A 12,486-nucleotide genomic window follows, 5' to 3' on the forward strand; every position below is an offset into this window, starting at 1 on the left:
AGGGTTGCAGGTAGGAGGGAAGTCATTGGGGAGGGGGGAAGCCAATGTAATCCATAAGCTGTATTTTGGAAATCTGTATTCATTAAATAAAAGTTTAAAAAAAATATGATGCCGTAAACAAGAGTGTCAATATGTTAAGTCAACAACTGGAGTCACTGTGCACTTACTCCTCATGTAGGATCTCTGTCCTTAATGTGCTATACATTGTGATTTAATGCTATAAGTAGTACTCAAATAGTATTTTTCACTTTATGTTTCTGTGTGGGTGCAAACTGTTGAAATCTTTACTTAATATATGCTAAACTGATCTTCTGTATATAAAGAGAATTGAAAATGAATCTTGATGTGAATGGAAGGGGAGAGGGAGTGGGAAAGGGGAGGGTTGCGGGTGGGAGTGACGTTATGGGGGGGGAAGCCATTGTAATCCATAAGCTGTACTTTGGAAATTTATATTCATTAAGTAAAAGTTAAAAAAAGCAGAAGGAACAACAATAATATCATCAACAATGGGTATAGCAATTGAACAGACATTCCACAGAGATAAATGAGCAAAAGGCCTTATCAAGCGTGTTAATCATCAGTAAACTTAGAAAACTATTCAAAACCACAATCTGTGACCACCTCACTATGTTCCATTGGCTACAACTATCAGAAATTTGTTGTCAAAGAAAAGAATAACCACGGTTGCTGATGATGTCCTGATCAGTATTTGATATGGCCAGGCTGTTGCTTAATGTCTCATCTCAGTGACTGTGATCAATCCTACAGCACTTCACAGATGCTATCCTGTCTATCTCTAACTCTCAAACCTGACATAAATCAAATACCTTTCAGGTGATCAGAAATGGCCAGTCCCACATGGGCTGCGCTGAAATGAAGCATCTAGGTACAAGGGTCAGAGATGTGTTCTTCAGTGCCATCTGCAAGAGAGAATGAAAAGTGACTATGGTCACAGAGGCTCAAAAGAACAAAAGGTCAGCTAAGGGGGGAAACAAATAACATGCTACATAAGAGGACAGCCGTAATATACAATCTCAACCCTGAACTTTGTCAACAATGCTTGAAAATGGTGGAAGACTAGAATATTCTAATTTTCCTAATAATCTCCCATTGTTTGAGAGCTTTGTAGATCACAACTCTTCTGACACAGTTATCCAGGAAAGTCCCTTTCTCCTTTTCCATTTTCTCTTCTCTACTTCAAGCACCACAAATATGGCTACTCCAATCTCTGAGTACTTCCTCTTTAATCATACCTATGAACAAAGAAAATCTCCATTTTACAGCTTTCGTGCACCTGAGAAGTTCACCCAAGTGAATGTGGGTTTTCGCAGTTTTCCTCTCTTGGAAGACCCCCTCCATGCCACTCTGGCTGGAGGTCCTTGATGCTAATAAATATTTTAAATTTCTTTGCCATCTACTTGGAAATTCTTCTTCCATGTGAGGCAAAGAACCAAGGTAACAATAATTTTTGTGCCACCATTTCCCATAATATTTTGGTGCTATTACTTGGAGAGAAACTCCAATGTGACTCAGATTGCAACTCCTGTGTGATGTGCATCCAACGTTGGATAATCTCACTGGACTGGTGAGCATACAGACTGCTTTCACTTTTTTTCAGAATGTCTCTTTCATAGTCACTCTCATTTTCCCTAAAACACTGGGTCCCTGTCAGCCATTTAAAAGTGATTTGTGTGGCTGCAATTCTTTTTTTTTTTTTTCTGCCAGGTGTCTTGGCTTTCCATGCCTGAAATACTCTCATGGGCTTTTCAGCCAGATTGGAATGACTTTAGGGCTGATTCTGAGGCCAGAATGCGATTTAGGACATCTGCCTTTCTATGAGTCTGCTGAGTATCTCGCTTCCCATGTTGGATCACTCTCCCCTTTATTTATTTATTTATTTATTTATTTATTTATTTATTTATTTTTTGTCATTTAATTCTTTTTATTTATTTATTTATTTATTTTTATCTTTTATTTAATGAATATAAATTTCCAAAGTACGACTCATGGGTTACAATGCCTTCCCCCCCCATACCGTCCCTCCCACCCACAACCCTCCCCTTTCCCACTCCCTCTCCCCTTCCATTCACATCAAGATTCATTTTCGATTATCTTAACATACAGAAGATCAGCTTAGTATACCTTAAGTAAGGATTTCAACAGTTTGCTCCCACACAGAAACATAAAGTGAAAAATAATAGATGATTTTTTTTAAATGATGATGAAATCAGATCAGACCTATTGTCATGTTTAATCCCAGTGAGAGTCAAGTTGGGAATTGATAATTTCTTTCTTTTTTTCTTTTCTTTTTTTTTTTTTACAGAAGATCAGTTTAGTGTACATTTAGTGTACATTAAGTAAAGATTTCAATCGTTTGCACCCCCATAGAAACACAAAGTGAAATATATTGTTTGAGTACTCGTTATAGCATTAAGCCTCAGTGTACAGCACATTAAGGACAGAGATCCTACATGAGGAGTAAGTGCACAGTGACTCCTGTTGTTGACTTTACAAATTGACACTCCTGTTTATGGCATCAGTAATCTCCCTATGCTGCAGTCATGAGTTTCCAAGGCTATGGAAGCCCCCTGAGTTCTCCGACTCTTATCTTGTTTAGACACGGTCATAGTCAAAGTGGAGGTTCTCTCCTCCCTTCAGAGAAAGGCACCTCCCTCTTTGAAGACCTGTTCTTTCCACTGGGATCTCACTCACAGAGATCTTTTTGCCAGAGTGTCTTGGCTTTCCATGCCTGAAATACTCTCATGGGCTTTTCAGCCAGATCCGAGTGCCTTTAGGGCTGATACTGAGGCCAGAGTGCTATTTAGGACATCCGCCATTCTATGAGTCTGCTGAGTATCTCACTTCCCATGTTGGATCACTCTCCCCTTTATTTATTCTATCGGTTAGTGTTAGCAGATACTAGACTTGTTTATTCTATCAGTTAGTATTAGCAGCTACTAGACTTGTTTATGTACTCCCTTTGACTCTTAGAACTTTCATTATGATCAATTGTGAACTGAAATTGATCACTTGGACTAGTGAGATGGCATTGGTACATGCCACCTTGATAGGATTAAATTGGAGTCCCCTGGTATGTTTCTAACTCTACCATTTGGGGCAAGTCAGCTTGAGCATGTCCCAAATTATACATCTCTTCCCTCTCTTATTCCCACTCTTATGTTTAACAGGGATCACATTTCAGTTAAGTTTCAACACATAAGAATAACTGTGTATTAATTACAGAATTAAACCAGTCATATTAAGTAGAACCAACAAAAAAAACTACTAAGAGGTATAATGTATTAAGTTGTTCATTAACAGTCAGGGCTATGCTGATCCAGTCACTGTTTCTCATAGTGTCCATTTCACTTCCACAGGTTTCCTTTTTGGTGTACAGTCAGTTGTCACCGATCAGGGAGAACATATGGTATTTGTCCCTTTGGGACTGGCTTATTTCACTCAGCATGATGTGTTCCAGATTCCTCCATTTTGTTGCAAATGACTGGATTTCATTGTTTCTTACTGCAGTATAGTATTCTAAAGAGTACATATCCCATAATTTCTTTATCCAGTCTACCGTTGATGGGCATGTAGGTTGGTTCCAGATCTTGGCTATTGTGAATTGTGCTGCAATAAACATTAGGGTGCAGACCGCTTTTTTGTTTGCCAATTTAAATTCCTTTGGATAAATCCCAAGGAGTGGAATGGCTGGGTCGAACGGTAGGGCTATATTCAGGTTTCTGAGGAATCTCCAGACTGACTTCCATAGTGGCTTGACCAGTTTGCATTCCCACCAACAGTGGGTTAGTGTCCCTTTTTCCCCACATGCTCACCAGCATCAGTTGTTGGTAGATTTCTGTATGTGAGCCATTCTAACCGGGGTGAGGTGAAACCTCATTGTGGTTTTGATTTGCATTTCCCTGATTGCTAGTGACCTTGAACATTTTTTCATGTGCCTGTTGACCATTTGGATTTCCTCTTTTGAAAAATGTCTATTGATGTCCTTGGTCCATCTCTTAAGTGGGTTGTTTGTTTTGTTTTTGTGGAGTCTCTTGATCTCTTTGTAGATTCTGGTTATTAACCCTTTATCTGTTGCATAGTTTGCAAATATTTTTTTCCATTCTGTCGGTTGTCTCTTCACTTTTCTGACTGTTTCTTTTGCAGTACAGAAACTTCTCAATTTGATGCAATCCCAATTTGATTTTGGCTTTGACTGCCTATGCCTCCCGGGTCTTTTCCAGAAATTCTTTGCCTGTGCCAATATCTTGAAGGGTTTCTCCAATGTTCTCTAATAACTTGATGGTGTCAGGTCGTAGATTTAAGTCTTTAATCCATGTTTAGTGGATTTTTGTGTAAGGTGTAAGGTAGGGGTCTTGCTTCATGCTTCTGCACGTGGAAATCCAGTTTTCCCAGCACCATTTATTGAATAGACTCTCCTTACTCCAGGAATTGGTTTTAGATCCTTGATCAAATATAAGTTGGTTGTAGATGTTTGGATTGATTTCTGGTGTTTCAATTCTGTACCATTGGTCTATCCATCTGTTTCTGTACCAGTACCATGCTGTTTTGATTACAACTGCCCTGTAGTATGTCCTGCAATCTGGTATTGTGATGCCTCTGGCTTTGTTTTTGTTGTACAAATTTGCTTTAGCTATTCAAGGTCTCTTGTGCCTCCATATAAATTTCAGCACAATTTTTTCTAGATCTAAGAAGAAGGTCTTCGGTATCTTGATTGGTATTGCATTGAATCCATAAATTGCTTTTGGGAGAATGGACATTTTGATGATATTGATTCTTCCAATCCATGAGCATGGAAGATTTTTCCATTTCTTGGTATCCTCTTCTATTTCTTTCTTTAAGGTTTTGTAATTTTCACCGTAGAGATCTTTAACGTCCTTGGTTAAGTTTATTCCAAGGTATTTGATTGCTTTTGTAACTATTGTGAATGCGATTGATCTTAGAAGTTCTTCCTCAGCCATAGCATTGTCTGTGTATACAAAGGCTGTTGATTTTTGTGCATTGATTTTATACCCTGCTACTTTGCCAAAATCTTCTATGAGTTCCAATAGTCTCTTAGTATAGTTCTTTGGGTCCCCTAAATAAAGAATCATACCATCTGCAAAGAAGGATAGTTTGAGTTCTTCCTTCCCAATTTGTATCCCTTTAATTTCTTTTTCTTGCCTAATAGCTCTGGCTAGAACTTCCAGAACTATAGTGAATAGCAGTGGTGAGAGTGGGCATCCCTGTCTGGTGCCAGATCTCAGTGGAAATGCTTCCTACTTTTCCCCATTCAATAGCATGTTGGCTGTGGGTTTTTCATAAATTGCTTTGATTGTATTGAGGAATGTTCCTTCCATATCGAGTTTGCTTAGAGTTTTCATCATGAACGGGTATTGTATTTTATCAAATGCTTTCTCGGCGTCTATTGAGATAATCATATGGTTTTTCTTCTGCAGTCTGTTAATGTGGTGTATCACATTGATTGTTTCACGCTACATACCAGGGATAAATCCCACTTGGTCTGGGTGGATGATCTTTCTGATGTGTTGTTGCATTCTATTGGCTAGAATTTTATTGAGGATGTTTGCATCTATGTTCATCAGGGATATTGGTCTGTAATTCTCTTTCAATACTATATCATTTTCTGGCTTATGAATTAAGGTGATGCTGGCTTCATAGAAAGCATTTGGGATGATTCCCTCTTTTTTGATTGTTCTGAATAGTTTGAGAAGAATTGGAGTCAGTTCTTCTTTAAATGTCTGGTAGAATTCAGCAGTGAATCTATCTGCTCCTGGGCTTTTCTTTGTTGGGAGGGTCTTTATTACTGTTTCAATTTCTGTCTCAGTTATGGGTCTGTTGTGTTCTATGTCTTCCTGGTTCAATTTAAGTAGGTTGCACATGTCCAGGAATCTATTCATTTCTGATAGATTTCCCTGTTTGCTGGCATACAAGTCCTTGTAGTAATTTCTGATGATTCTTTTTATTTCTGTGGTGTCTGTTGTTACGTTTCCTTTTTCATCTCTGATTTTCTTGATTTGGGTCTTTTCTCTTCTTTTTTTAGTTAGTTGGGCCAATGGGGTGTCAATTTTGTTTATTTTTTCAAAAAACCAGCTCCTAGTTTTGCTTATCTTTTGTATTGATTTTTTGGATTCAATCCTGTTGATTTCTTCTCTGATTTTAATTATTTCTCTTCTCCTACTAGATTTGGGTTTGGTTTGCTGCAGATTTTCTAGATCCTTGAGGTGAATTGAAAGCTCATCTATTTGGTGCCTTTCCAATTTCTTATGTAGGAATCTATTGCTATAAACTTTCATCTCAACACTGCTTTTGCTGTATCCCATAAGTTTTGGTATGTTGTGCTGTTATCCTCATTTACTTCCAGAACAGTTTTGATTTCTCTTGATTTCTTCTATGACCAATTGTTCATTCAGGAGCATGTTGTTCAATCTCCATGTGTTTGCGTATGCTCTAGGGATTCCTGAGTTGCTAATTTCCAACTTCATTCCTTTATGGTCTGAGAAGCTGCATGTTAGGATTCTAATTCTTTTGAATTTGCTGAGACTTGCTTTATGGCCTAGTATGTGGTCAATCCTAGAGAAGGTTCCGTACTGCTGAGAAGAATGTAAATGCTTTCTGTGTAGGATGAAAAGTTCTGTATATATCTGTGAGATCCATTTGGGCTATAGTGTCATTTAAATCTACTGTCTCCTTGTTGGTCTTCTGTCCAGATGATCTGTCTATTTCTGAGAGTGGAGTATTGAAGTCCCCCAGTACTATTGTATTGGGGTCTAAGTCTCCCTTTAAGTCACTTAATAAATCTTTTAGATAAACCGGTGCCCTGTAGTTAGGTGCATATACATTGATAATTGTTATATCTTCTTGTTGTATTGATCCCTTAATCATGATATAGTGTCCCTATTTGTCTCTCTTAACAGTTTTTGTGATAAAGTTTATGTTGTCCGATATTAAGATGGCTACGCCCGCTCTTTTTTCATTTGTGTTGTCAGGTATATCTTTTTACAGCCTTTCACTTTCAGTCTGTATGCATCTTTGTTGGAAATATGTGTTTCTTGTTGGCAGAAAATAGATGGGTTTTGTTCCTTAACCCAATCAGCCAATAAGTGTCTTTTAGCTGGACAGTTCAGGCCATTAACATTCAATGTTCAACAATGTATTCACAAATGATAACTTTGCCCTGTCATTTGCCAAAGGTATTTTCTAATATATGCTTTGAAATTCCTGTGATATTTTGCTGTGAGGTTTCCTTCCTTTACCTTCTTTCATATTGATGACCGTGTTTCTGTGTTTCTGTGTGCAACACATCTTTAAGCATCTTTTGCAGGGCTGGACGAGTGGCGACAAATTCTTTCAATTTCTGTTTGCTATGAAAGGTCTTTATTTCAGCTTCATTCACAAATGAGAGGTTTGCAGGATATAATATTGTGGGCTGGCAGTTTTTCTCTTAGTACCTGGGCTATGTCTCACCATTCCCTCCTAGCCTGTAGTGTTTCTGATGAGAAGTCAGCTGTGAGTCTAATTGGAGATCCTCTAAGAGTAACCTGACATTTCTCTCTTGCACATTTTAGGATCTTTTCTTTCTGTTTCACTGTGTTGAGTTTAATTACAACGTGTCATGGTGAGGATCTCTTTTGGTCGTGTTTATTAGGGGTTCTGTGAGCTTCCTGTACTAGGATTTCTCTGTCCTTCTCCAAACCTGGGAAATTTTCTGCTATTATCTCACTAAAAAGGCCTTCTAATCCTTTCTCCCTCTCCATGCCTTCAGGAACTCCTAGAACCTGAATGTAGGGCTTTTTAATAATATCCTGTAGATTCCCCACAATATTTTTTAGATTTCTAATTTCCTCTTCTTTTCTTTGGTTTGATTGTATACTTTCCTGTGCTCTGTCTTGTGATATTCTCTCTTCAGCTTCACCTATTCTGTTTTTAAGGCTCTCTAATGTGTTTGTCATTTGATCTATTGAATTCTTCATTTCCTTATGATTTCTCATCACTATCACAGTTTCCAGTTGTACTAGTTGTTTCATTTCATTTTGATTCCTCCTTAATATTTCATTTTCATGAGAAAGATTTTCTATCTTGTCCATTAAGGATTTCTGTAGTTCAAGATTTGTTTTTGAGAACTTCTTAATGTTCTTATCAATTTTTTGAGATCTGCTTCTTGCATTTCTTCTATCTCATCATGTTCATAATCTTGAATTGGGGTGTCTTTTTCATTTGGGGGTGTCATAGTGTCTTCCTTGTTCTTGTTACCTTGGTTTATGAGTTTGTTGTTTGGCATATTGGAGATATTCTTTTGTTTCTTCACTGTGGTGCTTTTTCTTGTTATATTATGACTCTAGATTAACTGGACTGTCTGCTTTTTATGGAGTCTTAGAGGCTTGAGATGTGTGTGGCCTTAGAGTTCTGTTTGGTTCCTCAGGGTTAAGCGTGTGCCAAAGGTGACACTCTCAGGTTAGGAGTGGTAAATCTCTCTCTGTCTCTTTCTTTCTTTTTTTGATTTTAAAGGGAAGTAATTCCACACAGCTGAACAGAATTGGAGGTAATTAGCAGGCGAAATATATACCCACAGGAGCCAGTGATTGGAAGCTCTTTCCCAAGGACCACACAGGGAATCTATCCTGCCATCAATGTGGGCTCAAATTCCCCTTCAGTCTCCCACTGGGTTGCCATGGTTACCAAATTGTAGCATCTCTGGAGAGTACTAACATGAATTCCCTGAGTTCTCTCCCCCACGGTCTCTTTTTTTAACAGTCTCAGTTCGGGAGCACCACACATTCACTAGGTCTTAATCTCCTGTTATTTCACCCCCCCCAGAGTCAGGTTTTTCTGCTAGGCTCAGGGCCGGTGCAGACCTGAGGTCGCCCTGCTTGTGACGTATGGCCAAAATGGCACCTGCTCTTTGTCTTGCTTGCCTTTGAGAGGTGAGTGGAGAGAGAGAAACTCGTGTCCGTATCGGTCACTCTCTCTATCTTCTAGTTAGCCCGGTGAACTTTTCCCCATGGGGTTTCAGTACTCGTTCCCTCTAGTCTCCTCTTTCTGCTTGCCTGCCGGTGTCTCAGGCTATTGAGATTTGGCTCACCTCGCGTTCTAGTGCTGGTGTGATGAGTCTGCTGCTGGTGTCCCGAACTGTGGGCTCCCACACTCTCCCCACAGGTCCACTGTGGATCACTAGTTTTGGAAGAGTGTCCTCTGCTGTTTCTTCCCCTACTATTTCTTGAACCTGCAGTATCTCCACTTTTATTAAACTGTCTCTCCCCGGACTATCAGTGTGCTCCCTTCCTATTCAGCCATCTTGCCGCTGCCTTCTAAATGCTTTCTATACCTCTTCAAGTCTCCACAATTTCTACAAACTCAAATTCTTAGATAATTCTAGATAATTAGTTTGTTAGATCTGGGTTAAAACAGTCCCCACGTGGCATAGACAAGTCACAGCATGTCTCTGGTATCCCCCATCTTCCTTCTGTATTCTCTCTTTAGGGTCCCCACTGCCAGATACCTCAGAGTTTTACTGGGGAGAATTATATTCCCCCACTCTGCTTCTTTGTGACTTCACCCATGTAGTCACCAATGTAGGTGGTAGCCATGGATGGCACTCTAGTGTACAAACATCTTTGCTTACGCTTTCACCATGAAAGTTCATTGTCAAAATCAGGCCTATTAAACTAGATGCAAGGAGAGGCATAGAACTACTATTTTTCCTTATGTATAAGAACTAAGCTACAGTATATATTTGAGCAGGCAGAGGCCCAGTCTAGCACACAGCCAGTAAGGGAACTGATCACTCTATGTGTGTGCCTTTTGACAAATATATGTCCTAGGCTACAGGTGTGGAAGGCTGAGTGAGAATGGGTGACACATGCTAATCCCACCCTCACCTTTCTCCCTTCCCTGTGGGCTTCAGTGCACATCTATATGCCACAGGCAGTGGGAGTTTTGAGATAGCTCAAACTCAGGAGACCTAGGACCTGAGGTACACTTCTGTTTCTATGCCTAGTCCAGCCAGGATGCAAACCATGTACTTTTATTTCTTTGGCCTGTGAGCTAATGGAAAAATGCCTCATCATTTCTATACCACTACTGGGTTTGTTTAACAAATATGTTTTCATAAACTGTTCATGAAAAATAGTTACATACTACTTAAAGTGACTTAGGCTGAAATTTGATGTCTTACCTTATTTAAAAATGTTATCTTAATTTATATTTTTAGCAGGTTATTTTTAAAGTGTAAATCAAGGAAATTGGGGATGGAAACATCACAAGTATACAAATGTGTGCCTGGTAATAAAGATTAAGAAGGAACGACCTTTGTTATGAGAAAAACAGAATGTATCCATCAGTATGTAAGGTACTTAGGGAGGTGTAGTAATAACTCTGCTAACATGAGGAAGTTGGGCATGAATAACAGCCAATAATTTCCTAGATGTAATTTATATGCTGTTTCAACATCAAATCAGAATATTCCTGAAATAGCTCAGTTGGGTATTCCAGAAAAACCTTGTGAATCAGAAATAACTGAACTTGGGATGATGTCATTGTACATTTCTTACTACATATGGACCAGTGTATGAAGTGTCCATATCATCAGATGCAACCACGGAGTGAGACCAGTGCTTGTACAAATAAAGTGAATTTTCTGTTTTTTGAAGATCCCCTGGGGATGACCCTGGTCTGCACAGCTCTGTGCTTCTCTGTCCTCACCACTGTGGTTCTTGGGGTCTTTGTGAAGCACCGAGACACTCCCATAGTCAAGGCCAACAATCGTTGTCTCAGCTACATCCTGCTCATTGCCCTCACCTTCTGCTTCCTCTGCTCCTTATTGTTTATTGGTCATCCCAACACAACAACCTGTGTCCTCCTGCAGACCATGTTAGGATTGGTGTTCACCGTGGCTGTTTCCACTGTCCTGGCCAAAACTATCACTGTGCTTCTGGCCTTCAAGGTCACTGCCCCAGGGAGAAGGATGAGACAGTGGCTGATCTCTGGGGCACCTAACTCCATTATTCCCATCTGCTCCCTGATCCAACTGGCTCTCTGTGCCATCTGGCTTGGGACTTCTCCTCCCTTTATTGACACAGATGCACACTCTGAGCATGGGCACACCATCCTGGTATGCGAAAAGGGCTCAGTGACTGCTTTCTACTGTGTCCTGGGCTTCCTGGGCTCCTTGGCCCTGGTGAGCTTCACTGTGGCTTTCCTAGCCAGGAATCTGCCTGACAAGTTCAGTGAAGCCAAGTTCCTGACATTCAGCATGCTGGTGTTCTGCAGTGTCTGGATGACCTTCCTGCCTGTCTACCAGAGCACCAAGGGGAAGGTCATGATGGCTGTGGAGGTCTTCTCCATCTTGTGCTCCAGTGCAGGGCTCCTGGGCTGCATCTTTGTTCCCAAGTGCTACATTATTATTTTCAGACCTGAGAAGAATGCTTTGAAATTTTTAAGGGATAGGATAGTTTCCAAGGAAAAGGATGTTCTCAGTTGTAGGTCTTAAGGCAATCTCAGTTTTGAATGGTTAGAAACTAAGATTGAAAAACTGATTTTGAAAATCAGCTTCTCTTCCTTGTGGTACATGTAATTTAGACAGAATATTCCAGAGCCTGTTCTGACATTTGCTGCAAATACAAAATCCAAGGACTTGGAGAGTCATCTGTTGAAACAAATGAGAGTAACTAGTGTTCATCCCAATTTACTTGTTGTGTTAAGCATAACATACCATGACTTTTTGACCTAAGAACAGAAATTTATTTTTTAGAATTGCTGAGGCTGGTAAGGCCAGGATCAATATACATGAGGTTTGTGTTTGTCTAGGACACATTTCCTGCCTCCACTAAGGATAGTTTTCCTTTCCTCTTCTCACAGTCTTCACCTGTTAGAGAGATGTAACAAACTCTCTCCGCAGTCTCATATTGAATGTGGGGAGCAATCCAGACTGGACTGAGTTACTGGAATTAAGACTTATTCTATGCATCTGCTCTCCCACAATATGGCGCTGGGAGAGAAGTAAACAGCTTCCACACAGCTTCCTCCAGTTCAGCTAATAAACTGTAGGACTTGCTCCTGATTGGAGGAGAGCAGCGTACTCGGCGTGTGGGCAGCCGAGTTAGGATTGGCGGAGGAGGACTATAAAGGAGGAGAGAGACGGCATGCACCAGGAACATCTAAGGGGAACATCTAAGGGGAACATGTAGCTGAAGGAACACCTGTGCAGCCCCCGAGAAGAGCTGGCCGGCGGTGTGCCGCTCCCCTGCGGAAGTGGGGAATGTGGCCAGGGGGAACTGCCCTTCCACGGAGGTGGAAGGGATAGTAGCCAACCCGGGAAGAACCAGCAGCAAACCCGGGGAGGGCCGAGCAGACAGAAGAACAGCGCAGGGCTTAGTGTCGTTCCTCCATGAAGAGGGGGAGCGACATTGAAAATTCCAAGAAAGCAACTAGGTAAGCTTTAAAAAATTGCTATTAGCACCCAAAGACCTC

At 40.4% G+C, this 12,486-nt stretch overlaps 1 protein-coding gene across 1 annotated transcript in view; it reads left to right on the top strand.

Moving 5' to 3' along the window:
- Nucleotides 1-12,486, top strand: part of LOC127482634 (vomeronasal type-2 receptor 116-like) — a 48,468-nt gene that overhangs the window by 20,150 nt on the left and 15,832 nt on the right. Inside the window, exon 3 of the mRNA XM_089316338.1 lies at nucleotides 9,499-9,590. Within this exon, the coding sequence (XP_089172464.1) occupies nucleotides 9,499-9,590 (92 nt within the window). The remainder of the gene's footprint in view (nucleotides 1-9,498; nucleotides 9,591-12,486) is intronic.

This window comes from Oryctolagus cuniculus, chromosome 16, assembly GCF_051225735.1.
Source record: "Oryctolagus cuniculus isolate XC-2025 breed Fujian yellow rabbit chromosome 16, ASM5122573v1, whole genome shotgun sequence".
Taxonomy (NCBI): Eukaryota; Metazoa; Chordata; class Mammalia; order Lagomorpha; family Leporidae; genus Oryctolagus; species Oryctolagus cuniculus.